At 56.3% G+C, this 27,384-nt stretch overlaps 1 protein-coding gene across 6 annotated transcripts in view; it reads right to left on the bottom strand.

Moving 5' to 3' along the window:
- Positions 1-1,959: 1,959 nt before the first annotated feature.
- NLGN3 (neuroligin 3) overlaps positions 1,960-27,384 on the bottom strand; it is a 40,067-nt gene continuing 14,642 nt past the window's right edge. For 3 of the 6 annotated variants that reach the window (XM_071569339.1, XM_071569337.1, XM_071569338.1), the window contains exons 2-8: positions 22,131-22,875; positions 20,975-21,034; positions 14,055-14,114; positions 11,265-11,414; positions 9,391-9,576; positions 5,132-5,921; positions 1,960-4,698 (exon numbers count right to left, since the gene is read on the bottom strand). In XM_071569339.1, coding sequence (XP_071425440.1) covers positions 3,861-4,698; positions 5,132-5,921; positions 9,391-9,576; positions 11,265-11,414; positions 14,055-14,114; positions 20,975-21,034; positions 22,131-22,608 — 2,562 coding nt within the window. In that variant the 5' untranslated portion in view covers positions 22,609-22,875 and the 3' untranslated portion in view covers positions 1,960-3,860. Of the gene's footprint in view, positions 4,699-5,131; positions 5,922-9,390; positions 9,577-11,264; positions 11,415-11,596; positions 11,676-14,054; positions 14,115-20,974; positions 21,035-22,130; positions 22,876-27,384 lie in introns of those variants that run through there. The other 3 variants (XM_071569340.1, XM_071569341.1, XM_071569342.1) reach the window with 3 other exon arrangements.

The raw sequence follows: 27,384 nt of genomic DNA, 5'->3' as shown, positions 1-27,384 counted from the left end.
CAAGTGTCATACAGATGCTAACTGCACATACCCTCTGGGATACAGTGTCCCTTGGGCTTTGCTAGGTCTCCAAAGGAAAGCTCTTGATGGTCAAGGACACCTTGGGCAATGGCAGCCTCGGGACTTTTGCAAAGGCAGTAGCATAAAAACAACGTGTTGTCTGTCACCAGCTTCCTTTGGGGTCCTGGCTGGGTTGGTCATGCTGGCACGTGTGGTTGCAGGCAGCTGGGGCCATGCAAGGATGAAGAGAGACAGAAGGGCAGAACAAGCTCTTAATCTGGGGCAGAAAGGCATTGCCCCTTCAAGAGGACACTATGTATGGCAGGATGGGCAGCTGGTGATGATGCTGGTGTCACCAAGATGGACCTCTGGCCACCACACAGAGCTAAACCTGCCACTTGTCCCACAGCAAGGTGGCTGCTGTTGGTGTTGTACTGTGGAGCACCTGCATTTCCATGGAAACCTGTCCCCATGGCCTGATGGTTACTCTCAAAGCTGGTCACTCTCGAAGCTGGTCACTAAACAGGGGCAACTGGTGGCTGCAATGGAGGGCCTTGGGACTGCAAGCCTGAGGCTGCTGGGTGGGTTGGACCAGAGGGGTCAGCTCTGGGGCTGTGGGTCATGGTTCAGGGTGGGCAGTTTCCTTCACCCAGAGAGCAGGGAGGAACTCTGCCCCTTAACATGGAAAAGGCATCCCCATGCCCTGGGGACCACCCCCATCAGCCTGTTGGAGTCCCATCGTGGCTTGGCTCTATAGTGACCTGTCCCAGGCATTCTGCAGTATCCCAGCCCCTGGCAGCACAGCACAGCACAGCACAGCACAGCATGGCTCAGCATGGCTCAGCACAACACACTGCCTGCCTCTGGCACCTTCCCCACACCCTCCATCTGCCCCATGGCAAGGGACCTCCACCATCCCAGACTTGTGTCCCTGGGCCATGCCCACACTGCTGCAGCTCCAGAACACAGAGTACAGGGTGGCAGGGAGTGCAGGACCCCCAAAAAGGGCAGCACCAGGGGTCATAGGGGGGTCCAGCACAGGGTCTGGAGCACAGTACTGGAACAGGGTGATGTGTCGATGGCTCACCAGCTGCAAGGGTACCCCAGCAGAGCAGGGCAGAGTCCCTCACTCAGCCCCCTGCACAGCCTGTCCCCCTGCCTGCCCCCGGCTCCCCTGGCTCGGGGCCTTGGCCCTGACTCCACTGTCTGCACACTGCCTGGAGGCGATTCAGCCCCCCCTCTCCGTGCCTAGTTTCCATGGCAACTCCAGTGGAAATTACATTAAAAAGAAATGAAACCAGCAGCTTTTCTGTTTGGGAAGTAGGGGGAGGGGAGCTCAGCTGGGAAGGACTAGGGAGTGGGTGCAAAGTTTGGAGAGAGGGGTCTGTGGCAGCCAGATGAGATCCCACATGGGGTCTCAGTGCTGGGGGCAGGGGCAGCAGGGTTGGGGGTATGCAGGGACACCCCCCCATTGTGGCACTTGGTGTTGGGAATTCTGGATTGTGTGGTCCTGGCTTGTATTGTGCTGCACTGGGGGTCCAGCACTCTGACATGATGGGGGGATACTGGGATCCTGCTGCTGCATCTGTGGGGTGGGTGCCAGGGACATGAAGACCATCCAGATCCCCTGCCAGAAGGCACAGCCATGGCTGGGATGGCTCTAAGCCAGCACAGGGGACTGATAAGAAATTGTATAAATAAGACACTTTAGCTTAAATATTTTTTAATATAACTTTGGGGATTTTAGTTATAAGATTTAAGTTTTGATTGGGGGACACTTTCTGATTGTACACATGAGAAAAGCTACAAGCTATGGAATTCACTGGCTGAAAATGTATCTTTGAGCAGTTCTTTATCATCTGGGATTTACCGAGAATTTTGGCATCAGTACCCCACCTAGACTGGTAGTCCCTGGACCCTGCACGCTCCAAGAAGAGGCGAGACACACCGCTATTAAAAATATCACTTCTGTTTTATTTGGAATTTGTTACTCTGCGCGGGTGACAGGGTATAAATACATTCTCCAACGAGCATCCTCACCCTCAGCCCTATGTGGGGTGGGGCCGGGGCAGGGCGCAGGGCTGTTGATGAACTGGCCCCAGGCAGTAGGACCAGCAGGGCCACTGATGAGCTGGCCCCAGGCAATAGGGCCATCGATGCATTGCCCCGAGGCAGCAGGGCCAGCCGGCGCCGGTGCGTCACGGCCGCCAGCATGGGCAGCGTCTGCCAGCCGGACCGTCTTGCACAGGGACAAGACATGGTGTCCCCACAAGGACCTGTCCCTTTCTCCTGCCTCCCCAGGCCCCAGGTGCCAGTGCTCATCATGGGGGGCTGAGACTGGGGTGCCCCACATAGAATCCCATGCTGCTTCTTCTCCATGCCTGACTGCACCAGAGACACTTGCCTTGAGCCACATGTGGTTCAGTGGCCACATCAGCACAACAGGTGCCCCAGCACCAGCACAGGTGCTCCCATTACCCCCAGAGTCCCTGCTGAGGTGTCTATTCCAGATGCCAGGGCTAGGGTCACCCCACAGTGGGCTAAAGGCCCCAGTGGAAGTAACACGGGAGGCAGAGTTGATGTTGGTGAGCAGCTCACCCTGCTCCTGTCAACCCACCCCTGTCACAGGCTACAAACCACTGGCTCTGCTTTTGGGCAGTGGCATGGGCAGGGAGGGCGCAGCACAGCCCTGGGGCAGTGGTGAAGGGATGTGGGATGCTCCTGGGGGAGCAGGGCAGGGTGGGGTGCCCGGGGGTACGCTCCTGGGTTCTGGAGGTGAATGGACCTTGCTCAGAGCAGGTGATGCCCAACACAGGGTGGTGGGTGGCACTTGGCCGGTGGTGGCAGTGGAGGGACGGGGGCGGGGGTGCTCGCAGGCAGGCCGTTGGATAGGCTATTTGGCTGATAGGTGGGCACAGGTGACAGAGAAGGGAGAATATCAAAAAATACAAAAGAGCGCGGCCCCGCAGCGCAGGAGGCACTGCCCTGCCTGGTGCCCACCCACAGCAGGCGGGCGCCATGGGGGGCCGGCACCGTGCGCACACGCTGGCTTCTAACTGGCTTTTTATTTTATATCAAGAACACTTGGTTTTAAAATCTTTACAAAGGACAAAACGCGGCGACTCCGTTAGTGTGTAAAGAACTAAAGATCTGCTTAAAAAACGTCTCTGCAAAGAGAAATGACTGACACAAAAGAGATTCTCTGCAGCGCAAAGAGGGGCAAAGGTGCCAAGTCTCCAGCCCAGGGCCCCACTCCCAGGGTCCCTGAGCCCCAGCACCAGCCCCAGCGCCCACACCCAGCACACGGCCAGGTCCCCAGACCCTGCCCGTTCCCTCTGCCTATAGCACCATGGCCCAGGGCCACTTCTCAGCACAGTGAAGGAGCCTTTTCCAGGGCTGCCAAGCTGCCTGGGGATGCCTGGGCACTGGCCGAGAGGGATGCCCAGTCCCGCTCCTCGTCAGTCCCAGGATGCTCAGTGGGCTTAACGCTGGGGATGTGTTCGCCCCACTGGGAGGCACAGCCACGGCACTGGGAGCCCCTTGGCCACTGACAGTGGGGTACCCCTGCCCACCTGCATGGGTACAGGGTTACACTGTGTCCCCCCTGCACCCCACTGGTGTCCTGGGGCAGCCCGTGGGGCCCTGAGGCCAGGAGAGTCAAAGCACTTCTCAAAAGTTAGATAGGAACAAAAGAAAGCGCTGGGGCCACACTGGGACCCCACAGGTCTCTGGGCTGGGAGCTGCACCATCTGTGGGTGCTGCCCCTCTGTCTGGGGGCTCCGTCAGCCCCGCCGGTCCCTCTGCCAGTGTCTGCTGCGTGTGTGTGCGTGCGTGCATGCGTGTGCGCCGGCGGCAGGCAGCTATACCCTGGTGGTGGAGTGTGAGTGCGGGAGCCCCGTGCTGTTGAAGCCGGCGGTGAAGGTGTTGTAGGGGTGCAGGGTCTGCAGCCCCACCAGCGAGTTGGGGATCATGGTGATGGTGTTGGGGGTCATAAGCGGGATGTCGTCCGGAGAGCGGCGCAAGGTGAGGGTGTAGTCGGGCAGAGCGGCCAGGCGCAGGGTGTCGTGGGATGGCACAGCTTCGCACTCGTGGTGCCCCTGGCTCACCTGCAAGGAGGGCATCTCCTCATCAGGTGCATGGGCGATGTCGTTGGAGGCGCCACGCTGGGGGCTGGGCTGCCGGTGTGTGTCCTGCCGGCGCTTGTCCTTGCGGTAGTAGAGGGCGGCGAAGGCCAGCACGTTGAGGAAGAGGAGGGAGGCGCCCACGGCAATGGTGACACTCAGTTCAGTGGAGTAGTCACGGGGGCTCTCAAGCAGGGTGCCTGCCTCTTGCTCTGGGCTCCACTTCTCCTTCCCATTCTCGCTGTTGTAGGCAGGTGAGATGGCAGGGCGCTTGGTGGTCCAGACCTTGCTATTGGGCCGGCGGGTGATGTGGGAGTTCTGTGTGGTGTCAGGTGGTGGCACTTTGGTGGTGGTGGAGGTGTAGTGGAACATATCATGCAGGTTGTACAGGTGGGGAACCAGGTGCTTCCAGAAAGCCACCTTGGTGGCCCGGTAGTGGTCGCGTACCCGTGGCTTCAGCCCGATGTGCAGGTACAGCTGGTCACGGGGGTTGTACTTGGACCAGGCCACCTCCTCAAACCGGTTGGCCTTGGTGTGGATGAACTTGGTGTCCTGGGGCACGGGCTTGTTGGGGTCCCTGTGAAACAAAGGCAGAACAGAACTAGCACTGGGAAAAGCCAAAGAAGCAAGGAGGGAGACCTGGGTGCAGAGATAGAGGCTGGGGGGACTTTTGCCAGTGGTGGCACAGGGTGGTGCTGGCAAATGGCCCTGCATGGCTGGGCAGCACCCCAAACCTGAGTTATGCCTCACCCATGATAACCACAGCCAGCCAGCCTCCCCACCCTTGTGCTCAACTGGATTCTGTCCCAAGGGCTGCCCATGCTCTAAGGTTCCTTCTTTGTGGTTGATGCCATGACCCCAGTGAAGGTGCAGCACACAGACCTCTGGGCACAGGGGGCTCAGTGTCCCACACCAGGCATGACAACCCCCCCACACCTCACTGCATGGTCTCAAAGGGTACAGCTGCAGTGAGCGCAGACCCCCGAGGCACAGCACCCGTCCCCACTCACCCTGTCTTGGCGAAGTTGGTCCAGTAGGTCATCACCACAGCGCTGAGCATGACATCGTTCTTGGAGAAGTTGCAGGGAAAGAGGTCTGTGGGGCCAATCATGGGGATCCCAAACACGTAAGGCACCTCATCCCCGTGGGCTGCGTCGGACCATGCAGGTTTCATCAGGCTCTGGCAGTGGTGGTAGAAGGCGTAGAAGTAGGTGGGGGAGCCATAGCGGGCGTGCAGGTCAGCTGTCACCACTGATGGCTCTACCCACTGGTGGTCAGTGAAGAGGGCCACCAGAGTCTTGCGACGTGTCTCAGGGTTGTCCCTGTCAGCCCAGTCTGTGTACATGAACTTGATGGTCTCCCGCAAGGTGTCCTTTCCCTCGGGGTATCCATACAGGTTGTCTACAAAGTTGGAGACTGAGTAGTCAAAGTCGCTGCCTGAGACGCCATCCTCGGGATCGACCACACCCTCCACAAACTTAAGCCCCTCACCCTGGTTGACCCCCAGCATGATATCATAGTTGAGGAACTCGCCCTGCTCCATCAGGATCTCTGGGTCATCCGGGATCACATCCCCATCAATGACCGGCCCGAAGGCCACGTGGTAGCGAGCCGGCTGGATGTCCTGCTCTACCAGCTCCTTGGCACTCTTCTGCCGCAGGCAGTCCACCATGTCCACAGTGTCCAGCACATTGCAGCCCACCTTGTCAGCCAGCATGCTGGTGTACTTCACGGGCTGGTAGTTCACTGCCCAGCTGGAGAGTGCGGAGCCACTCTGGATGATGGCTCTCTGGAAGAGACCTGCAATACACGCAAGGAATGGAGGAAGCTCTCAGCAGGGTTCCAACACCCCAGCACTGCAATGCAGGATGCAGCAGTGTGGAGAAGGCATTGATGCTTCTGTACCCTTGCAAGGGCCCGGCACTTCAGCCCACACCTGTCCTTGACCCTGGGCTGTGCTGCCTGCTGAGCTGGGCTCACACAGGGGGCTCAGCTCAGGGTCACTGTGAGGGTGGCAGGGCATGCAAGTGGGTGCTCCCGGCAGTGAGCAAGGGCTGCTGGGCTTCCTGAGGATCCCATTGCAGGGGATGGCCAGCATCTTTCTGTCCTGGTGCGGGGAGAAGAGAGGCCATGGTTGTGTCACAGCCTGGGCTTGCTGAGCAGCCCGTGCTGCCTCAGCCACCCCAAGGATGTGATGCCTGAGCCCCTGAGGGGCACATGCTGCCCCTGGCTCAGCACCATCCTCCATCACAGGTTGGTACCCGCTTCACTGAGTAGCCAGGATGTGGGCTGGCAGCAGTGGGAGGGTTAATGCCTGTTCGAGGACACTTAACCCTGCGTGTCCCACCCCAGTGCTTTGTCAGAGTCCCCCTCGACCCCCTCCCTGCTGCTTCCTGCCCAGCTGGGGCTGCTCAGTGCCAATCCAGCCCTGCAGGAGCACACTGCCAGATGCACAAAGAGGGCCTTTCTGCCACCAGGAACACAGAGGGAGTGGACTTTCGCCCTGGAAAATGAGGCCACAAAGGCCCTGGCCCAGGCAGAGAAATGCGTGGCTTCGCTCCAGTCCCATGTCAATGGTGCTTGTGCTCAGAATACAAAGGGTGGTGAGGAAGCAGAGCCTCTGGGGCTGTGAAAGACAGCCAGTCTGGGGTGCACCCCAGGGTCCCTGCTCTCTGACCAGCCCTCTCCAGCACCTCAAGTGCTGCCTGCACCCTTGTCAGACCCCATCACTTGGTCATGGTGAGGGACTTTCAGGTGATCCCTGAATGGTGCTGGCACAGCAGTGTGGTGGTCAGGGGGCTGCCCCCAGTGCCCTGAAATGCAGAGAACCCCTCTGCAACCAACGCTGTGCTGCTCTGCAGGGAAACATGCACCTTTCTGCAACAGAAGCGTTCAGAAGCTCCTGGCTTGTTGCCATCATGTCCATAGCTCTTGTCTGCACGCACAGTCCTCGCTCTGCCAAGTACCTGACGTACAGTCCCATGCACTGGGACAAAGAGAAGTCACAAGCTCTGTTTGTCACCTCCCAGTGCCCTAGAAAGCCATACCCAGCTTACAGGCTGGAGACTGGCCATGGGTTTGCTTGCTCTGCACCATCATCCATGTGCCAAGGAGCCAGGATGGGGTATCCTGGCTTCCAGGAGATGCTGTCCCAGCAGCAGCCATACTGTCTCTGCCAGCAGCATCACTTCCCAGACAGACCCACTAGGCTGGGCTCTGCTCCTGCCCACTGCTGCCTGAGGAAGAATGGGGCAGCTGATGTTGCCAACAGCTGGTCATGTTCACAGTGGAGTTCCTTTGCTGTGACTCTTCATGGCCATGTCCTGATTCAGGAGGGCCCAGGAGTCTGTGAGAGCCTAGACTTGTCATGCCCTCCTCCTCCATGCCAGCACCTGGCAAGCCTGACAAGCTCTCTGAGGAGGCATCATCACCCTGCAGTTCACCCCACACCTCTCCAGCCTGCTGGGGCCCAGGCAAGGTGTTGGAGCCCTGAATGTTTGTCACTGGTGTGGAATCCACCTGCCTACAAGCGCTGAGGCTGGCAGGGAAGATGTGCATCTCCCAGGAAGCCAGACACAGCGTGTGCTGTATCAAGCTTCCAGTGTCTGCCTCTTAGCAGCACCTGGCAGAGCAGGCATAAATCAGCAGCTTCATTAATAGCTTTTGATTACTATGAGTTTTATTTTGATGCAGTAAAACCAAACCTACCTGGTCTGCAGACTGTGTCTTAGCACGGCTTCCTAGCCATGTTCCAGAGTAAGCTACCTGTCCTTGGGGAGATGGGCACTCTGGCACAGGGTTTTTTTGAGGTAATTTGATGGCTATTTGGTTAATGAGACACTGGCTGCAGCATTGAGCACTCCCCTCACACCTTGCAGCATTACAGCTCTCCTGCTGTGAGGGTGGTGAGCACCCAGCACCACCGAGGTGCAGGGCAGACCACACCGCAGGCACTGGGGCTGGATAGGGCAGCCAAGGTTACAGCATTCAGGTGCAGGGTTTAGTGGCAGAAAGCAGAGCATCACCTGAAAAGTGCTACACTGGCAGGACTACTTTTTCTGTCTGGAAAGTCACAAGGAGCAGCCCCTTCTCCACCCTCAGCCTCTCCATGCCGCTCCCTCCATCCTGGGCCACCCGGGCAGCCAAGCACACAGTCCTGCACTCCCATGATGGAAAGAAGCGCCCTAAGAAGCACTGTGAGTGCATTACACAGTGTTCCCCCACCAGCTCTTCACACTCAGTATGGCCAGAGAAAGCACTTTTTCTTTCTGCAGGAGCTTTCAGCCTGTAAAAGATTTCCCATCAGCAGCCATCAGCCCTGCTGAGGTTCTGAAGGTCTCCATTCCTGTGTGATTCCCAGGCTGTTGAGCAGGGCTGCAGCTCTTCACATCAGCTTCAAGTGCCATTTGGTGTGTGTCTCTGATGTGCAGACTCATGCCTGTGTCTCCTGCCCACACGTGTCCCTTTCTCCCCTGCATCACACCTGGGGACACGGCACTGGAGAGGGTTGCACCCTCACATAAAACCTGTCAGAAGGTCTCTGGGAGGCTGGTCCTCTGTGGACTATATTCAGTTCAGGCTTGAAGTTTATTGAGAACCTCTAGTTGCACAGTTAATATTTTCCCCCCAATGCTTGATGTAAATATCCTTGCAGGTGGTTTACATGCATTTGCTCTTATTCCAACACAATCTTTTAGCATAAATAATTCCTTACTTTATCTAGAGTAAACACACTGCTATATTTACAGATATCAATCATACTACTTCCACCTGTGTTTTGTTAGTCACAGCACTTCCAGCTCTCCCAGTCTCACAAGATGGGGCCCTTCATCCCTCCCCAGGGTCAGCTCTGTCTTCTCTTCTATTCCAGTATGAATGCCTTTCCCAGTACTGAGATCTGCGTTCCCGGTGCCCTGTATGGTGCCCTACACCCTCTCCACACCTGCACATGCCTGAGCACCAGGACAAGATGCCACAGGAGGGGTTCCCCCCTCTCTCCATGCCTGGGTGCTGGTCCCAGGCTGCAGCACTGTACACTGGGAGCACCTGCTCCATCCCTGGCTCCCACATGCTCTGCCACTGGTCTCTCACTGCCCAGAATGAGAAGATTTTACTTCCCAGACGTGAGTCAGGCTCTCACCAGCAACTAATTAGAAAGCAGCCTTGACTTTGTTAGGCTGGGCAGCAGGACCTGGGTGAACCCCCTTTCCCCAGGGTACCATCAGCAGGGCGTTTCCTTGCAGCATCCTCAGGCACAGCTGGCACCTACCTTCAGAGTGGTGGGAGAGGGTGAGCAGGCTGACACAGGAGGCACCGATGCCGGAGCCGAAGACGGTGATCCGCAAGGGATCTCCCCCAAAGAAGGCGATGTTCTCGCTGACCCAGCGCAGTGCCTGGATCTGGTCCAGCAGCCCGTAATTGCCCTTGGCAGCCTGGTCCCCTGTGCTCAGGAACCCTGAGGGCCAAGGGGAGCCCGGTTAGGGATGAGGACACAGGGAATGTCCTGACCTCCCACCTCCCTTTCCCAGGCGTAGGCAGCTTCTGTGGGACCCTGTACCACCACAACATGAGATCCCACTACCAAGAGAGTCCGGTGAGTTCTAAGCTGGAGCAGGGACACCATCAAGCTCCAGTCACCCTCTGGACAGCAAAGAGGGGCGAAAGGCTGAGAATGCAGCTGCAAGCCTTGGGGAGCCCCTTCAGCCAACAACAAGCAGTGACACTGTAAAGGGCAGAAAGCTCTGTCCCACCCATACCACCACCTGTGAAAATGGCTCAAGACATCTCACACTTGCTCCAAGGAAAGCTGAGTGCCTGCACAGTCAGTGCTTTCCATGGACCAGCATGGACCGGAGGAGGCTCTATAAATGTAAGGAGGTGGGCTGGGCAGAGAGGAACTTACTTGCAGCTTAAAATACAAAGGCTCTCAGTGAGGAAGAAGCTGAGAAATGCTTTCGATAGCAAAGAGAACACCCAAGATAAGTTATCACTGTTTTTGTTTGCTCTGACTCTAAGCAGGAAGCCAAACCCATGGTCCTGAATTAAAATCCAGGCAGGTAACCCTGCAGGGAGCAACAACAGTGCTGTGCTGGCACTTGGAGGTGGTCTGGCTGGGTGTGGTGCACCACTTCAATGGAAATGATGAAGGCATCACTCAAATCTACTGCTGTATTGTGACTCATGTCTCTTAAGTTTGCACTTATTCATCTTAAAGCCCTGATTTTAAATTTTAAAGGTCTTGAATAGGTTTGTTTTTACTGAAAACCTTATTTTCTACCGAGTAACTGTCATCTTCTCTGAGAACTATGGGGTCTGGAGGCCATCGGTGGGATGTGCTGTCCCCAGGTACCAGCTGGGAGTCCAGCTGCCAAAGCAGAGCACCATGCTGGATGGCTGGTAAGAGAGCCAGCCCTGACAGCAGCCTGGCTGGGAAGGAGCTTTTCCCAAACCCCTGCACTATTTGTTCTCCCTGCTACTAAGGGAAGCAGCAGTGGTGTTCCACACCAAGTCTCCTGTGTCTCATCCCCTGGGGATTTCTGCTGCAGCAAGCAGGGGATTGCACCACATTTTGACCCTGTGCCCTCATTCTGCCTCTCTGGGTCACCAGTGCTTATGGAAATGGGACTGCCGCCCTCCTCTACAAAGCACCTGACACCTTTCTATGGTCCCCTCTGCAGGCAGCCAGGCCGTGGTGGGTGTCTGAAGGGGTCCCAGCAGCTCAGCTGGGTAGGAGAACAGCCTGTGCCCAGGGAAGGAGAGCTGCCAGGTCCCCAGGACAGCCAGGCATTTCCCGCTGGCACCTCACTGCTCTGAGCCCTCTCAGGAGGAGATGCTGGGTAAACACATTTATTATTCATTTAACCACAAACCAATATTTGCTTTCAGTTGAGCCAGTTTGTGTAACTAAGACGGGGGGGCCAGTGCCAGGACCCGGCCTGCACTGCGACCGCGTGCTGGGGGCTCTGCCACGTGGCACCGCGCTTGGCAGCCGGGGCGGGAGGCAGGGGCAGTGCCCACGCCGCATCTCGCTGGCCTCACGCCCCCCTCCACCCCCTTTCCGGCTGGTTCAAGCCCGGTCAGACACACAGGCTGTCCCACTGCCCGGCTGTGCTGGCGGCACAGCCCACACCAGGCAGCCCATACCGAGCACTCCAACGCGGTAGTTCAGGGTGATGACAATCACGTTCCCATAGCTGGCCAGGATGCTGCCGTCTATCATGTTCCCCGTGCCCTCCATGTACGAGCCCCCGTGGATATACACCATCACCGGCTTGGCCCCGCTGTCCCGGATGTCTGGAAGGAGAGGTGGTTAAACACGGGAGCGCACCAACGGCCGCAGCACCCTGCCCGACAGGCAGACCAAGTACAAGGGCAATGCCAGCTGCCAGGACCAGGGAGGGGGCTTAGGAGCCAAAGCCAGAGCTCTCCTGGAGGCCACAGCGTGGAACTCCAAAGCCAAACAACACTGAACCAACCCTGCCAGCCCTTCTCCGAGCGGCGGCAATCGCTGCACCACCGTCCCCACACTGCTGTCCCCTCAGAGGTCTGAGCAGGTGTGCGAGGGACACTGGCAGGACCCCGCTGCTCTTCCCCAGAGCTGAGCTCTGGCATCGTGCGGGAGCCAGACCAGCTCTGTTGTGGGTGGGATTTGCAGAGTCCAGCCCCGGGACAGCCCCACGTCCTGCCTTTGGCTGGACCCAAGCGCTCCGGGAGTCCTGGAAGCTGGCATTGTAGGGGGGGCAGGAATGGAGGTGTGCAGGACCTAGGTGGGAGGGCCACAGTCGTGTGATCGTGTCTTACTCTCTCACTCCCCCTTCCCAACCCCCTGCAAAGGCAGAGACCTGCCTGCTGCCTGGATGTGAACCCATGGCACCCCAGTGCCCAGACACAGACATGGTGATGAGGCAGACGGTGTATGCATATGTGTGTGTGTGTGTCAGAGAGGTGAGCACAGCATCTGGACAAGGACAGGGATGAGGCATGGAGTGAGGATGGGGAACGGGACCCTGAGGGCCGGGGAGGAAGGATGCAGGAGCCTAGGGGACAGGGAGCAGCCAAGTTCCCTCTCTCAACTGATCCTGTCCAGGGGATATCCTGCCCCTTCTGCCCCACTGCCCTGTGATCCCTCATGGAGTCATGGCCATCCACAAGGGACTAACACCCATGCTTGGGATCCTGGTGCATCTTGCTCACGTCACATGGACACAGTGCCAGGTCCCAAATGCCTGTGCTGCCCAGCCCTCTCCTGGGCTGGCCAAGCCAGCACAGATGGACTTTGCCCTCCTGTGTGCTCCCCCGCACCCCGTTCCTTGCTCAGGTGGGTTGGCAGTGCCTGCTTGGCCCCAGCTGCCCCAGCCAGCTGCTGCTCCCTGCCTGCCTCCCCTGGCTGCCAGCCCCCACCACAGTCCATGCAGGGATGGGATTTCTGGGGCACAGCCACACCACCTCAGTGCTAATGCCCAGATGGGGTGGACATGTGGTCTCACACCCACCTCATCTGTGCCCATGTCCACTCCTCCCTGTGGCTTGCCCTCTGTAGAGGGCTGTGACCACCCTCACCTCCAGCTGTGCCTCATGCCATGGCTAAAGGTGGCCTCCCTTCCATACAGAAAATCTCTTCCATACAGAAAATCTCTTCCCTCCTGGAGAATGAGGCTATACCAAAAGCAAAACTTGTGTTGGCTCTTTTCCTATCACCAGAATGTAGCCAGAAAAATGTACAGAGACCAGGGGAGCAAAAAATTCTTGCAGCTCCTCCAGGACAGACACTGCATGTGCGGCAGAGCTGCAAGAGGACAACTTTTTCCAGGGCCACCTGCTTGAAATGTGAAGGGCAGGAACATCAGTGCCTGTGCCCATGTCTTCTCCCCCCTGCTGCACACTCCCACTGACACACAAAGGGATATCCTTGCAGCAGAAAGTCAGCAATGTACAGAGATGTACCAAGGAATAAACGGCTCCTAATTGCTGCAGCACAGTTTGGTGTGTTGGGATTTAGCACAGTCAAGTCACTTAGGCTGAATGCCAGTTTATGCCCTGGTACAACAGATCCTGGGGCACAGGTTAGCAGGCGTAAACAACAGGGTTTTAGTACTGCCAAGGAAAAAGTTTTTCATCTGTTTCCCAGATCCTAAATGCCATCTGCCAGGCTGTGTTCAAGTTGCCCTGGGCCTTCTGCACACCCGGAGGTTGTGCTGCCCTCAGCACATTAGAGCTGCACCACAGTCGACCCTTCCTCCTACCTGCTCTTTACGTCTCTGCAGCCAAACACACCAACTCCATACCCTGCAGACAAACGCACCTATTTCACCAAAAATAGCTTATCCTGCAGCTTGCTTAGCCCTGGTTCACATCTAGAATCACATCTGCTTGGAAGGCCATTTGCTCTGCCTTGACCGGTGCTGATGGTCTGGATGGAAGACCTCACTTCAACAGGGTGAGGAAGTAGAGAAGTTAACAGAAACCAGGTGGCCATGGCCAGAAACACTTTGTGTGCTGGCACAGCCACCCTGGGTGGGTGCCCATGGTGAGGCCAAGCAAGGGTGGAGTGGGAGGTTGCTGGCTCCCAGTTGCATTTATCCAAACGGCTCTGGAGGGATGAGGCTGGAGGTGGGATGTGACCAGGCTCAGGGTGAAATGGGCCCAGGTGCCCAAGGGCTCCTCTCCTCCCAAGCTGCCGTGCTTCCTCCCTGCCCTCGCTCAAACTGAGCTGGAGCAAACTTCTCCTGAAGCAGAAACCCCCCGGAGCTTTGCCGCCCGTCAGGAGGAGGGGAAGGTCCTGGGCGCCCTGCACAGCCGGCCAGCCTGCCCCCCGCCCCGCGCAGCTGCCTGGCACGGCAGACACACACACAGGGCTCCCTGGGATGGCAGCGGATGGCGGGCAAAGGAGCTGCTTTGCGTGTCATGCAGTGGCAGCCTCGAGCACAGAAATACCTTCGTCTTCATCACCGTCATTATCCGCTAAGTCCTCGCCCTGTTTCTTAGCGCTGGCTCCTAGGGACCAAACACGAGGAGACAGAACAAAAAGGAAAACAAAAGGAAATAAAAACAAAACAACAAAAGAAAAAGAAAAAAAACACAACAAAAAAAAAAGAGAATTCAAAAATAGCATGATAGCAGAGACAGTGGGGCCAGGCCTGTGCCCCACAGCACTGCTGGCTACTCACACTGCACCTCTCCCAGAGCCAGGGCAGTGTAGGGCACAGGCAGGACTGCCCCAGGAGCTGTGCCAGGATACCACTTCACCTGGACCCCTTCCCAGATCCTCCCTGAGGAGGGCCAGGGTGGCAGGGAAGACGCGAGTGGGGCTGTGGCAGCATCAGCACTGGTGGTGGATCAATCTCTCAAAGCACTTGCGGATCCTCCTGCATTCCAGCCTGGCACCCTCAGCGCCCTGTTCCAGGCAAGGCTTCCTCTCCTACCACCCAGATGTGAGCAGGAGACCTGCTTCCAGCTCTGCTGCCACTGGGAACAACTGTCCTCTGCGACCAGCAGAGCTCTGACCATCAGGCAGGGTCCTCCCCATCACCTCAGGTGGTTCATGGCCTCTTGTTGTGCCTGACACAGCAGTGCCACCAACCACCAATGCCAGCACATGAGAACACCACAGCAGCTGCGAGGAGCCATCATGACAGGAGCTCCCCTGCACTGCTCAGCTCTGCCCTGCACCAACTCCCTTCTTAAAAGACAAGTCACATGTTTCACTGAGGATTGTGGAAGGCACCAACCAACCTGACCAGACCAAGGCAGAACCCTAAACATATTGGTTTCTGAATGCCTTACAGTCATTGTGTGGCCCTTCATCAGCCTGCAGTGCTGGGGCATAGGCCAGCCCAGCAGCCCCAGCCCGGCCCTGTGGAATGCTGCCGTGGATGGTGTGCAGTGAGCGTGGCACTTCTCAAGCTCCATGCAGCCAGTGGGAGCCAGGACAGGTGGCCTGTGGGCTGGCAGGGAGCAGGGGTGTTGCAGATCTGTACCAAAGCCCCATTTCTGCAGAGGAGTGTCTATCCATGTAGGCACAAAAGTGAGTGATGCCATCCCATGCCCTGGAGCCCCAAATTTCAGGAAGAGGTTGTGCTCCCCTTACCCCCTCAGAGCTGCAGACCAGCACCTGCAGTCCTCTGCTCCCAATGGCACGCCGCAAAAAGGAAGTTCCCCAGGTGATGGTGACTTCTGGGGTGCCGGCAGGGTTTCCCCAGGCAGGACTACCCACCCAGTGCCTGCACTGCCCAGCGGCTTTCCCCTGAGACACAGGGCCCCAGCATCCCACCAGACACCTGGCTGATCCCAGCTCCTGCTGCTGCCACCAATGGGCCCCACTGCCACCACTGCAAGGGTTTGGCACAGCCTCCTGAAAGGCCCCCTGGGAGCAAGGGGCAGCCCTGTGGCTGCATGGAACTGTGAGACTAAATGCACAAAACTGGCCAGGAAGGCAAAATCAGGAAGTGTCTTCTGGGAGTGGTATTCTGCAGGGGACACAGGTAGTGAATAATAGAGATGGCAGCATGGAGTGGGGAAGTATTTGAATTTAAAAGGAATCTGTGATGGGGGAGTAAGAGGTCTGAAATGGCCATGAGGCAGCTCCACTGGGGCAGGAGACTTGCAGAATGCTTTAAGCAGCCATGACCTGCTGGAGAAAGTCTGGACAAACAGGAATCAGACATCTAGAAAAATCCAGAAGGCACAAAAAGTTTGCAGAATACTGGGAGCAGAGGCATGATAGGAGCTACAGCAGTATCCAATACCTGGAAGGCTGCTGTGAGGTGGTGAGGCAGAAGAGCAAGTCCCTCTCTGCTGCACAGAACACAGGCAACTCTGAGGCTACGCAAGGCAGGATGATAAAACTTTCCTGGCAGAAAGGATGAGAAAGGTCTAGAAGAGATGGTCTGGGGAGGTGTTTAAGACTAGGTGAGACACACTGCCAGAAAAAGGTGAGGTAGAGCTGTTTTTGCCCAGGGCAAGATCAGCTGCCTCCTGTGCCATCCATGATCTCCAGCTCAGAGTTCTCCTCCTGACCTACCCCTGCCATGCTCCAGCTCTGCCCCCTCACCTCCTGTTTCACCACACAACCACCCCCTGAGCATCTCACATCACTCTCCTCTTTTCACCTAACACCACTCTCATCCCTGTCACCTCTTGGCCCAGCACCCCACCCCTTCCTGCAGCATCCTTCCTGCACTCCCTCCCCAACCCACCCACCAGCTGCACACTTGGCTGGGCACGTGTGGCCTCTCAGCCTCTTTGCAGGAGGCTGCAAGCTTGACCTACTGCGCCTTCATTAGGAAGAGCTGAAAGCCCAGAAAGCACTTAAATGACGAAGTACTCATGCAATATTTGCTAACCGGTGCTACGTGCCAACCTCTTGGTACTGCTAAGGGATAGGGATTTTCCTCTAATGGAGACCATAGGCAGTGAGCCTTCATCCACACCATGTTTCAGAGCTGGGAAGCTGATCACAGCCAGCTGGAGATCATTTTCCACTACCAAAGGCCCTGGTGCTGTTAAAACTCTGGCAGGAGCTGGGCTGCAGCTCTCCAGCCTGGTCCCCTTCCGGGGACAAAGGTCTGCATGCAGATGAGGATGGAGGAATTGGCTATGAGGACCTGTCAGGCTGTAAGAGAGGGCAGTGGACAACATCTCTGTGATCTGAGAAACTGTCCCGGCTGACAAGGGAGGGATCCAGCTGGAGCTGCTGTTGCAGAGCTTAGGGATGGCTGGGACAAACCTAAAGCAACCTGAGCTTCAGACACCACAGAAGAGATGGCAGAAAGCAGCACTTGGGGAGCTGATCAAAGCAGGAGCACAGTGATGAAGGCCAGGGTGGAGTGGAACAGCACTGGCATGTATGTGTGGCAGATGAAAAGCATGAGCCTTACCCACTAGCAGGAAGGCGCCAGGGTGGCTGGGGTTATGGCCAGCACAGACTGTGGGCTTTTTGCCTCTTGCTGCAATGTTCACCTCCAGCACAACCCACTGATGCCCCACAGCTTGTGAGAGCAATCACAGCTTCACTTCTTTCACCCACCCCTTGCACTTTGCTCTAGTATCTCCTTCCACTGTCCTTTGCCATGTCTGGGGACATCTATCCCTGGAGATCTTCCTCTGTGCTACCAAAGGCCACCATGCAGAGCTCTGCAGCACCTCCTCTTACGGGGATGGGTTTAAGCTTATGGATTCACAGCTGAAAAAACCAAAAGGGCTCATGGCTCTTATTCTCCTTACCCATCAAAAACACCCTCCACTAACCCAGTGTGAATGTCTGTTATGCCACTTCACTTTAAGCTGACTGCAAAGTGACATTGTTCAGGCTGATAGGAAGGATGCATATGGTCTTATCTAAAAGCTCTAGGAAGATTTAAGTTCAAGTTCAGTAAAAAATAAAATCACTTCCCCTGAAACAGGGGCATCCACCCTGGATTTATGCTATCTTAAGTAAACCATGCCAACAGCACTGACACCAGTTCAAACAGAGATAAAGGAGGGCGAGGAGCCTAAGTCCTTGGAGCCTTCGTTCTCAGCATGGTGTTGGTTAAGAGAAGAGCAGGGGCCTGAGCTGACACCTTTCCAGATCCAAAAGTCTGTTCAAGGTGCCTGTAGGCAGCTCCAGCACTCCCTCCTCCATTCAAGCTCCCTGGGGCACCCAGTCCTGCAAAGAAGCCACGATGCCACAGGGAGCAGGAGCTGACTGATGGCTACGTGCAATAAAAGGTACACCTGCTGCTGGCCACACCACCTCAGCTGCTTCTTCAGGAGCAACAAGGAACAGGAAGGACCAAGACTGATGCAGCTATTGAACTTGCTGCTGCACAACCCCACAGGTAGGGGCAACCCCACAGGGACCTTCCAGCTATCAGCCCTTGCTCCAGGACTGCAGCGCACCTTGGTGCTGCACAGCCCCTCCCTGTCCCAGAATGATGCAGAGGAGTTATTTCCATCCTTGAGCAGACTCTGTAAAAGCACTGCATCTTCTCACGCTCTGCTGCCTCCACCAGCACAAACACCTGCCCTCACCTTTGCAAATCATCCCCCAGAGCAGAAGCAGAGCACCAGGGCAGTGGTCTGCTCATGGCCAGCTCTGCAGAGCAGCAGGCTTTGAGGGGGCTGGGGAGAAGCTTCCAGCAAGGGAGCACTGCAGAAGTTGTGCTGCAGCTGTAGGGAGGCCTCAGCCAGTACTTGGACAAGTCCACTTCTTGGAGAACATCAGAGAAGCCACAATGCTTTTCCCGCAGAGCAGTCGAAGCACATCCCTAGCCCAGGAGCTACTGGACACTCCGGCCACCCTCGCACAGCAGAGAAGATGCTGGACCTGCACATTTGTCTCTGCAGCATCACAGACTGCACAGCCCCAGCCAGAGAGATTTGGGCAGTCGCTAATGAATACCAGGGAGGGCTGCTAAGTGCAGGGCAGCCACATTTTTCCCTCTCCAAAAACGACATCCACCTCCTCATGCCCTGCAGCAAGGCTTGCCCAGGCTGCTGGTGAAGGGAAAATCATCCTGGCACCTGCCACAGCCAAGCACAGTCTGGAAGTGTTTGCTGCACAAAGCAAAGGGCAGAGCTGCATTTTGCACATAGGTACTGTACAGTGTGTGTGTTTGTACGTGGTCTTTGGGTGGGCAGGGTTATTTTCACAGCAAAACCTGAGCCGCAGTGCTGTCAGCTCCCCCAACACTGTGCATGGCTAATTATTCTCCACCACTGCCCTGTCTTGCTCCCAGAGAAAGGGCCAATATGTGTGGAGGAGACTGGCACTTAGGAAAATTCCATATAGAAAGTTAGCATGGGTAGGGAAACAGGGATATTTTCTGTCCCAGAGATAAACTATGATAAAATCTCAGACCTTTGTCTGGTATGAAATATACTGAGCTTAGTGGTGGCAGAAATCATGAAAACTACAGTAAGGTAGAAGCTGAGGCATTTTCAACCACCAAAATACCATTCTGCAAGAGGAGAGCTTTTCACTGTTGGTATGTTGCCTTAGAAATAATAATCATGAATATTCCAGAATGAGCCAATGTTCAAATTTTCAGCCCAAGGAAATCAGCACTGCAGGCACATTATCCTTACCCCAAACACTACTAACCCAGGATACATGATGAGGGGTGGAGGAGTCTGTGTGTCTCATCACAAGTGACTCAATTAATTCAAGCCAATGGCCACCAGAGCCTGGCTGGAGCTGGAGAGCACTGCCAGGGTCTGGATGCTTTAATTCCTGGCATGTCACACCTGTATGCCCGAAATGCCAGCACGGGGGATCCGCTGGCCCATGAGTCAACAGAGCCCTGTGGGGGCAGTGGGAATGTCCCCCAACAGCTCCCCAGGAGGTGGCCAGAGGCAACTGCTGATGGCCTGCAAAGAAACCCTGCCCATGAGGAGCCAGCAGGATGGGAAACCCAGGAGATGAGCACACCCTCAGGTGTTCAGCCATGCCTTATATTGTCCCCTTCTCCAGCCATAACCTGGACCCCACTTCCCTGGCCCTGGCTGTAGGGCTGGGGGTGGCGGGGGTCTGCCAGTCCTGGCAGCCGGTTGGAGGGCTGGGAGAGGAAGCGCTTTGAAGTGACTGGTGATCACTGGCACAGCCAGCTCCGGAGGCAGCGTGCAGAGACTCCCTAATGCGCCAGCCCTTTCAGGGGCAGCCTTGGCACTCAGAGAGATGGCGTGTGAATAGCCAGGACAGCAACAGGAAAAGCAAAGCAAAGAAACCAAACAACAGAACTGGGGGAAACGGCTGGAAGGAAAGCGCTCCCCAAACCTCCAAGCCCAGCTGCACTGGCCCCGAGAAACCCAGGGGTGCAGGGAGGCAGAGGTTGGGATGCAGGGACCCTGCTGATGCAGGATACCCAGACAGCAGCCTGTGCCGGCCAGATGCCCTGTACTGAGCCTTTCAGAAGAGCTTGGCTGCCTGACCGTCCACACGTTCATCTTTGGGATACAGAGCAGCCAGCTCTCCCTGCCTGCAAGGGGGCTGTGTGGCAGGATGGGTGAAGCATTGTGTCCAACATGGGCCGGGACAGCTCCCATTTGCACATCTTAGTCCCTGGTCCGTGCCACTGGTTGGGAACACAGAATCTCTTAGGGGCAATGGGGGAAGCTGAATGGAGACAAGGCAAGGCAGAGATATGTCTGAACTGAAGGTGATCGGCTGCCCACAGGGCAGTGAGGGCTCAGGGAGGATGCTGTGCCACGGGCTGGAGACCAAATTCTCACTGGCAAGGCTGGCACAGGCATGGGTGTGTGAGTAGTGGGGAGCAGTCTTGGCAGGAACAAGGGCTGGGGGCTGGGGCACAACATGGCAACATTTACACAGCCAGGAGAGGTTTTATGCTTTTAACCAAGAAACTCTGGATGCAAAATGACCAGGGATGCAATTGGGGAAGAGCTCAGCCCAGGACAGATTGCAGTCCCTCATCACACAGGCCCTTTTCCAAGCAGGTCTGTACATCCCCAGTGGGGGATGCACCCTAAGGGATGAGTGCATTTAAGTGCTACCTGCCATTACACGCTACACCTCACACCCAGAGGCTGGGAGGCTGTCGGCGCCAGTGGGATGAAGGTGGGAGCACAGGCTCAGCCCGGGAGTTGCTGTTCTGAAAGGCCTGGAGCAACATGAGCATCCCCATGAACTGACCCCAGACCTGTACTCCCAACTGGCTGGAGCATCCACGGGACTCCTCCCAGTGGGAAGTGGGGCATGGCAGGGTGGGCTGCTTGGAGGGCCCACAGTCTGGGTGGCAGCACAGAGAGGTGCCAGAGGAGTGTGCTGCAGGCCAGGGGCCAGCCAGGCACCCCCTCACTCTCACTCTCTCTTTCTTTCCTCTCTGTGCCTCTCTGCCGGTCGGCTTGCTACATACCTCCTTTCCTACATATTTTCTTGTTGGGCTTTCGGGTGCATTCCTTGGAAATCCGTTTTACTGTAAAATGAATAAAAGACTACAAAATAACAGGAGGCTCCACTGGTGGGAGTGGGCATGCAATCACAACCACGCTGCTACCCTCCCTCCGCCCCCGGGACCGCGGGAGGTGGGAAGGGAGCGTCGCCATGGGAGGAAAACTCTGGGCCAGCCGTGCTGGGCGGGAAGGAAGGCATGATGCATTCCGTGGCCAAGGGCCCCAGAGACACAGGAGTGGAGCCAGCCAGCCTGGGAGAAGCCACTGGCCTGCCAGGCTGCTCTACTGTGCACAGCAGACCCACTGCGGGTCCCTTCCAGCCCGCTGCAAATCCCTGGGGGCTTCCTGTTGCGGTGAGGCTGGGGCGGGCACATGGGCAGGCGCTGCCTCCTCTGTCCTCTACTTACAGTTCAGGTGGGATCCCCTACAAAGGAAAAGATTAGACAAGGAGGCACCCAGCACCGCTCAGCCTCACCCCAACGGGACCGTGCCCTGCCAGTTTCCAGCACTCCAGGCTCATCGCTCTGCCACTGTCCCACCAGCGGACGGAGGAGCAGCCAAGCGATGTGTCTGCCGGTGCCCCCCAACCTCCCATCCATAACAGAGCCCAGAAAAGGGCTTTGTGGTCCCTTTCTTGCAGGAGCATCTTCCCAGGGAGAGGCAGAGAGTGTTCCTCCCAGCCGCAGCCCACGCCCACAACTAGCGCATGGACCTGGGGAGGGTGGGAAGCGGAGGGGAAGGACGAACTCGAACCAACTCAAGACAGAACCTGGCACTTGGCGCCTGGGGAGCACAAATCAGCTTGTCACTCTGTGGATCTGCAGTCAGAGAGTCGGATTCAGATTTAGCAATACAAGAGAGGAACCCGTGACGATGCCATGGAGGTGGAGGGGTGGGACCGGGAGGCGTGGAGGAGCAGGAGCACGCGAGACAGAGATGGCAGCTGAGGGCAAGAGGGCAAGCTGCGTGGCCAGAGAAAGCTTTCCACAAACAGACAGCATGCTGCAGGGTCCACAATCACATGCTTCAAACACAACACCCAGGTGAGACCAACCACTGCTGGGGAGGGGTGGAGTGATCCCCCCTCACCCTCCTGCGGTCACCCCAGTGGGGACTCACCATCCTCCGTTGGGATGTAGATGTTGAGGTACAGACAGTCCTCGTTTGGGTCCTGGATGTACGTGGCCACGATATCCAAATTGGAGGTAAACCAGATGGGCAGCATGATCTCAGGAACGGCGTTGTGGATGTTCTGGGGGCAGACTGGTGAGAAGTGGGTAGCATTCCTGATGCCTGACCAGGATGGTGGTGGCTCAGGGGGCATGAATCTCTTCTCCCCAATGGGAGGGGCCGCATAAGGAACTCCCAGGTACTGGTCTACAGGCCCCAGAATCTCACTGGGCAATGGCACACGCACTCCTCGTAACTTCCCATAGTGTGTGTTGACAGTTGGCGAGTAGACCTGGCCCTCCATCTGCACAACCATCGAGGCAAAGCTCAGGACCCAGAGGGTGAGACGCAGGTCCCAGCTGGTGACCAGCTCAGGCACTTGGAGAACAGGGGGGAAGAGAGGGCTTCTCCAGAGTATCAGCCACATTGTCTGGGAGAAACAGCACCAACATCCAGGCCTGAAGCTCCTGGGGCGAAGGTTCAGGGCATCCCCATCACACCAAGGCTCCAATTTGCCCACCGGGAACAGACCGAGCAGGAGAGCCAAGAGTCAGGAGTGCGCAGCCCAGCCACACCTTCTGCTGGGTGAGTCAGGAGCACGGATGCAGGGAGATGGCCACTGGCTCCTCACAGCCTCCCAGCTGCCTGCTGCTGCCTGCCTGCCAACGGCCCAGCCTGGAGGTGACTGCTGATACTGTGGAGAGATGGTGGGAATTAACAGCAGATTTGCTCTGGGAAGAGTCAAAGATGTGCAGAGCAGGAGCCAGGATCCCTGGCTGACCCTCCCACCCATGGGTGCTCACTGGCTCTGCCACCACCCAGACAGCTGGCTCTGAGAGGAGGCAAACCTGGGCAGCACAAGCAAAGCCTGTGCAGACACATGGACTGTGTCTGCCCAAGCCTGTCCTAGTGCTCAGGAGACAGACCTGCCCCTGCCCTGCCCAGGTGAACCCCACAGTCGTCCTGGGCAGCAGCACGATGGCCCCATGCTGCAGGAGGGTATCAGCAGCAGATTATGGGTGCCAAGATAAGCAGGGCAGTGCCACATCCCCCCTGCCAAGGAGCCTGTTGGATACCACTGGTGCCAGGCATGGCCCCTGCACAAGAGCCACTGGCATCTCTCCCCTTCTGGCTGAGGAGAAGCAGCCTGCACTCAGACCCTGCAGCCTGTGCTCCTTGCCTGGGCTTCATCCCGGCATTGCTTCCCTGCTCAGTTGCCACCAACCCCACCTCAAACACCAGCAAACCAGACCCACCTGTCCTGCCCAGGCATCCATCTTGCCCGCCCACACACTCTCCACCAGTTTCCCCCCTCCACGTGCCATTGGCAGAAGTGGAGAGACCCCAGGCAGGACCTGGGAGCTGAGCGGGCAGGATAGTAGGAACAGTCATGGTGCTCCTGGGCATCTGCCCTCCTTCTTGCCCTCTCCCTGCCCCGGCTGCCTCCGGGCCATCCCGACGAGCCGGGGCAGGCAGAGCTCTGCTCTCACACCCCCCCGCCCCGGGCTGGCAGCATCAGGGGGAGCATCTGTGGCAACCCCCGCGGGGCTCGCGGGGAAGGGAGGGCACTGCAGATGGGGACCCGCGGATGTGTGTCAGCGAGCAGCGCTCCTGTGCCAGGGAGCCCTCGCCAGAGGCTGTGTGGATTCTCAGTGCTCTGCCCTTCACCTTCCCGCACCGCCTGTCGCGTCCAGGGCTTATGTAAGTGCCCCCCCGGCTCCCCCCGCCTGCATCGCTGCTCCCGGGGGATGCGGGCAAGGGAAGCCGGGGGGCTGCACCCTCCCGGTGGTCCCCTCACCCCAGCCGGCCGCCAGCTCCGCTCCTCAGTAGGCGGATCTGCAACCGGCTCCCTCCCAAAAGCCACTGCTTGGTGGCGGCTCAGAGGATGCTCTCTCGTCCTGTCTCAGCCACACGTCCTCACCCTGGGAGAGACAGCAGCGGTGGTGAGGCACCTCCGTTTTGCTCCAGGGCATCCTTACATGCCCACCCGGTATTTCACTCCCAAGCTCAGAAGGGAGCAGAGTTGCCTTGAAATTACTGGAGCACAAAACAAGGGCTGTATGCAGATGGTAGGATGCAGCTCTGGTGGAGGTTCAGTTGGGCAGGGATTCCACAAATGGAGAATACCTCATCCAGCAAGGAAAATCCACAGGAAAGAAAACCACCACCACCCCCAGAAAAACCCCAACCCCCCAAAACAAACAAAAACCCGCAAAAGAAAAAGAAACCCTTACCAAAACAACCAAAAAACCTTACTCAAATCTGTACTGCACATATGCAGGCAATTCACTGCTGGTCATTAAAGAAATGGGCCCATGCTGTGCCTGCCCTCCTGACACACCCAGAGAACTCAGCAGGCTCAGAAATCAGGGCACAACAGTAAAAAGAAACACTCAGCCCAGAAAATCATGTTACTGCATTCAGTCAGCCCAAGCAGCAAGGCCTCACAAGGCTGGGCATGAAGGCCCCTTTCCAGAGCCTGGAAAGGGACTGCAGGGAATTGCCAGACAAGGAGGGCAGCACAACTGATGAAGAGAAGCAGTCACACCTACTGCTCCATTCGTGGCACAGGGATGACCTGCGGGCTGAGCTATCATGACTAGGGCTGTACTGCTCTGTCTCTGACCACCACCATCTCTGCACTTTAGTCCCCTCCACCTCTTCCTGCCTCACCAGGCAGTGACAGAAACACACTCAGCAGGAGCACAGCACTGCTGTGTATTCCCCAAACAGATGCCAAAGTCTTAGAAAGAAAAGCTGTACCCAGAGACAGAAATATAGCTGAGGCACTCAGAGACCCCAGGTTCAGCTCTGCCCACCACTGCTGGAGCTGCCTCTGCAGCACAATGCCTTGGCTGCTTTACTCTGCCTGCGGCTTCAGAAGAAAACCATCATTCATCTAATATTCCTTTCTGCAATGCTCCTTCATCAGCAGAGAACTGACCTTTGCACCCCAGGGGTGCAATGCTGGCCCAGGATCCCCCAGAGCTGTATTCCTAAGTGGGATCTCAAAGGTGCTTCAGACCCACTGCTCTGGCTGACATTGCTGGAAGGCAAACTGCCCAGTGCAATTCTTCTGTTCAGGTTCCTTCAGGTACCACAGGTAAGGACAAAGCCAATTATTAATGACTGTCATATCTAATTTGTATGACTGGAAGCTACAGGCAGCTTCCAGTCTTTATGTTAGTGCATACAGTGCTCCCTGCAGAGCCATTTCAACCGATCCGTCATCATTTTCTGTCTGCAGGAACACCACAGCCCTGCCAGCAGTGCCTTACCAGCTGATTTCCCAACTCCAGAGCTTCCTCAGGGCTTCAGCCACATGCTGCCATGGGCACTGCTGCTCCACCAACTCCTCCAGCCAAGTAATTCCATGGCATCAGGCAGTGCCACTACAGAGCTGCCCGGCTGGGCTGTGCACACCAGTCACAGGGCTGAATTCACAATCCACTTTGCAGCTGCTGCATGCCCAGCAGAACCACCCTGTCCTGACACAATGAAGAATCACTTTTTACTAAACACAGCAAAAATAGGATTCTTCTACAGCTCCTCAGAAAGATGTTATGATGGTATTCCCTTGGGTTTTTGTTTAATCCTCTTCCATAGTTCCTTTAGTAGCTTTTAAAAAACATGGAAATCTCAAGACAAAAAATGTAAGCTAAGATAGAATTAAAGTTCCAAATACACATTCTTAACTTTAGCAAATGATGCTACAGGACTTAAAACTGTCTCCAATTATGAGTTTTACAAAGCATGAGTCACAGAGGTGAGTTATGTTAGCGATGGCCAAATATGTTCAGATATGGAGATGCACAGTCAAGGCCTTAATATTACCCTGGAGAGCCACAATACCTTAACACTCAAATCCAGATCATGGTATTTTAACATTTATAATTCTACATTTGGTTCTATCATATTTTAAAGGCTCTTTCCCTCCATCTGCCCATGTCCCTGCAGCACTGAATAAAGGCACCCAAACAATCTCAGTGACATGCATCTAAACCTTCCCATGTTTGGATTGTTTTTCAATTACAAACCCCAAAAATGATGCAAACCCTATATCTGGAATTCCCTGGGTTTCAAATGCCTGATTTGGGATGATTACAATACCCCTGTAACACATCTGATACCCTCATATTGCTGTTCTGTGCTCTGTGCCTTCTGATGTAACTTCATGTTAACATAACATTTAGGATGGGAATTTAGTCTTAATTTAACACTGACAGACGGCCATGAAAACCCAAGCTTAGCCCTCTTTGCTGTGGGCTTTGTGCCTTGTGTTGCTGCCTGCTGCCTCTACAGCTCTTGAACTTCCCCTTGGTCTTTCAAAGTGTGCAAAATAACTGGGAGACCTGAGAAAGGACATTTCATTCAGAGAAGCAATTCCCCTCACATCCCATGGGAGGTGGGAGCAAAACTTTTCCAGTTTTGCCGCCTACAACACTCTTGATCTTCCTTCCAGCAGCGAAGCCAAATGTGTCCCCCAGTGAAGATGGGCTGCAGGGAGGCAGCCAGGAGCTGTGCCTGCCAACTAGAAGTGAAACTGGGCTGGGCTGGGCAGAAACAGCCAAACTGGGAATGCTCAGACAGGCACAGTGCGAGAAGCTGGGAGGATAAAGACACTGCAGGCATCCCAGGTCGCTCTGCCAGGCCGCGGGTGGATGAGCGGAGGAAGTGAGGCTGTGAGCTGTTAGGGGTGTTATTCATGTGCTTTGGAAAACAAATGCTCTATAGGTATTTCCACGGCCACACTGTCTGCCAGACGGCTTCCTCCTCAACAAAGAGACGCTCTCCATGGAAACCTGGGCGGGTGGGATCCTCTGGAAGCCTCTCTGGCAGATGCATATTCAGGCATCTCAACACCAGCCAGACAAGCCGGATCCACACCTCCTCTGGCAGACGGCCGAGGAGATGTGAGCAGACAGCCTGCTCTCATATTGGACCCTTCATGGGGGCCCAGCCTCCTGCCCTGGAGAACTTAGGCTGACACAACCCCAGGCTCATCATGCCGATGTTGTGGCTCTGTGTCCTATGTGGTACAGAGCCAGGACAGACTGAGACCTCAAACCACCCAGCTGGCATGGATGGATGATCCCCTTCCAATGGCAATCACACAGGATGTCCCACTGCCCCCTCCAGGCACTCTGCCTTGTGCAGCTCTGCTTGCCATCTGAGCCCATTGTATTTTAATGAGGTAACTGGG

This window comes from Pithys albifrons, chromosome 14 (genome assembly GCF_047495875.1).
Source record: "Pithys albifrons albifrons isolate INPA30051 chromosome 14, PitAlb_v1, whole genome shotgun sequence".
NCBI classification, from domain to species: domain Eukaryota; kingdom Metazoa; phylum Chordata; class Aves; order Passeriformes; family Thamnophilidae; genus Pithys; species Pithys albifrons.
The sequence above is the reverse complement of the archived record's forward strand: the minus strand, read 5'-3'. Positions and strand labels throughout refer to the sequence as shown.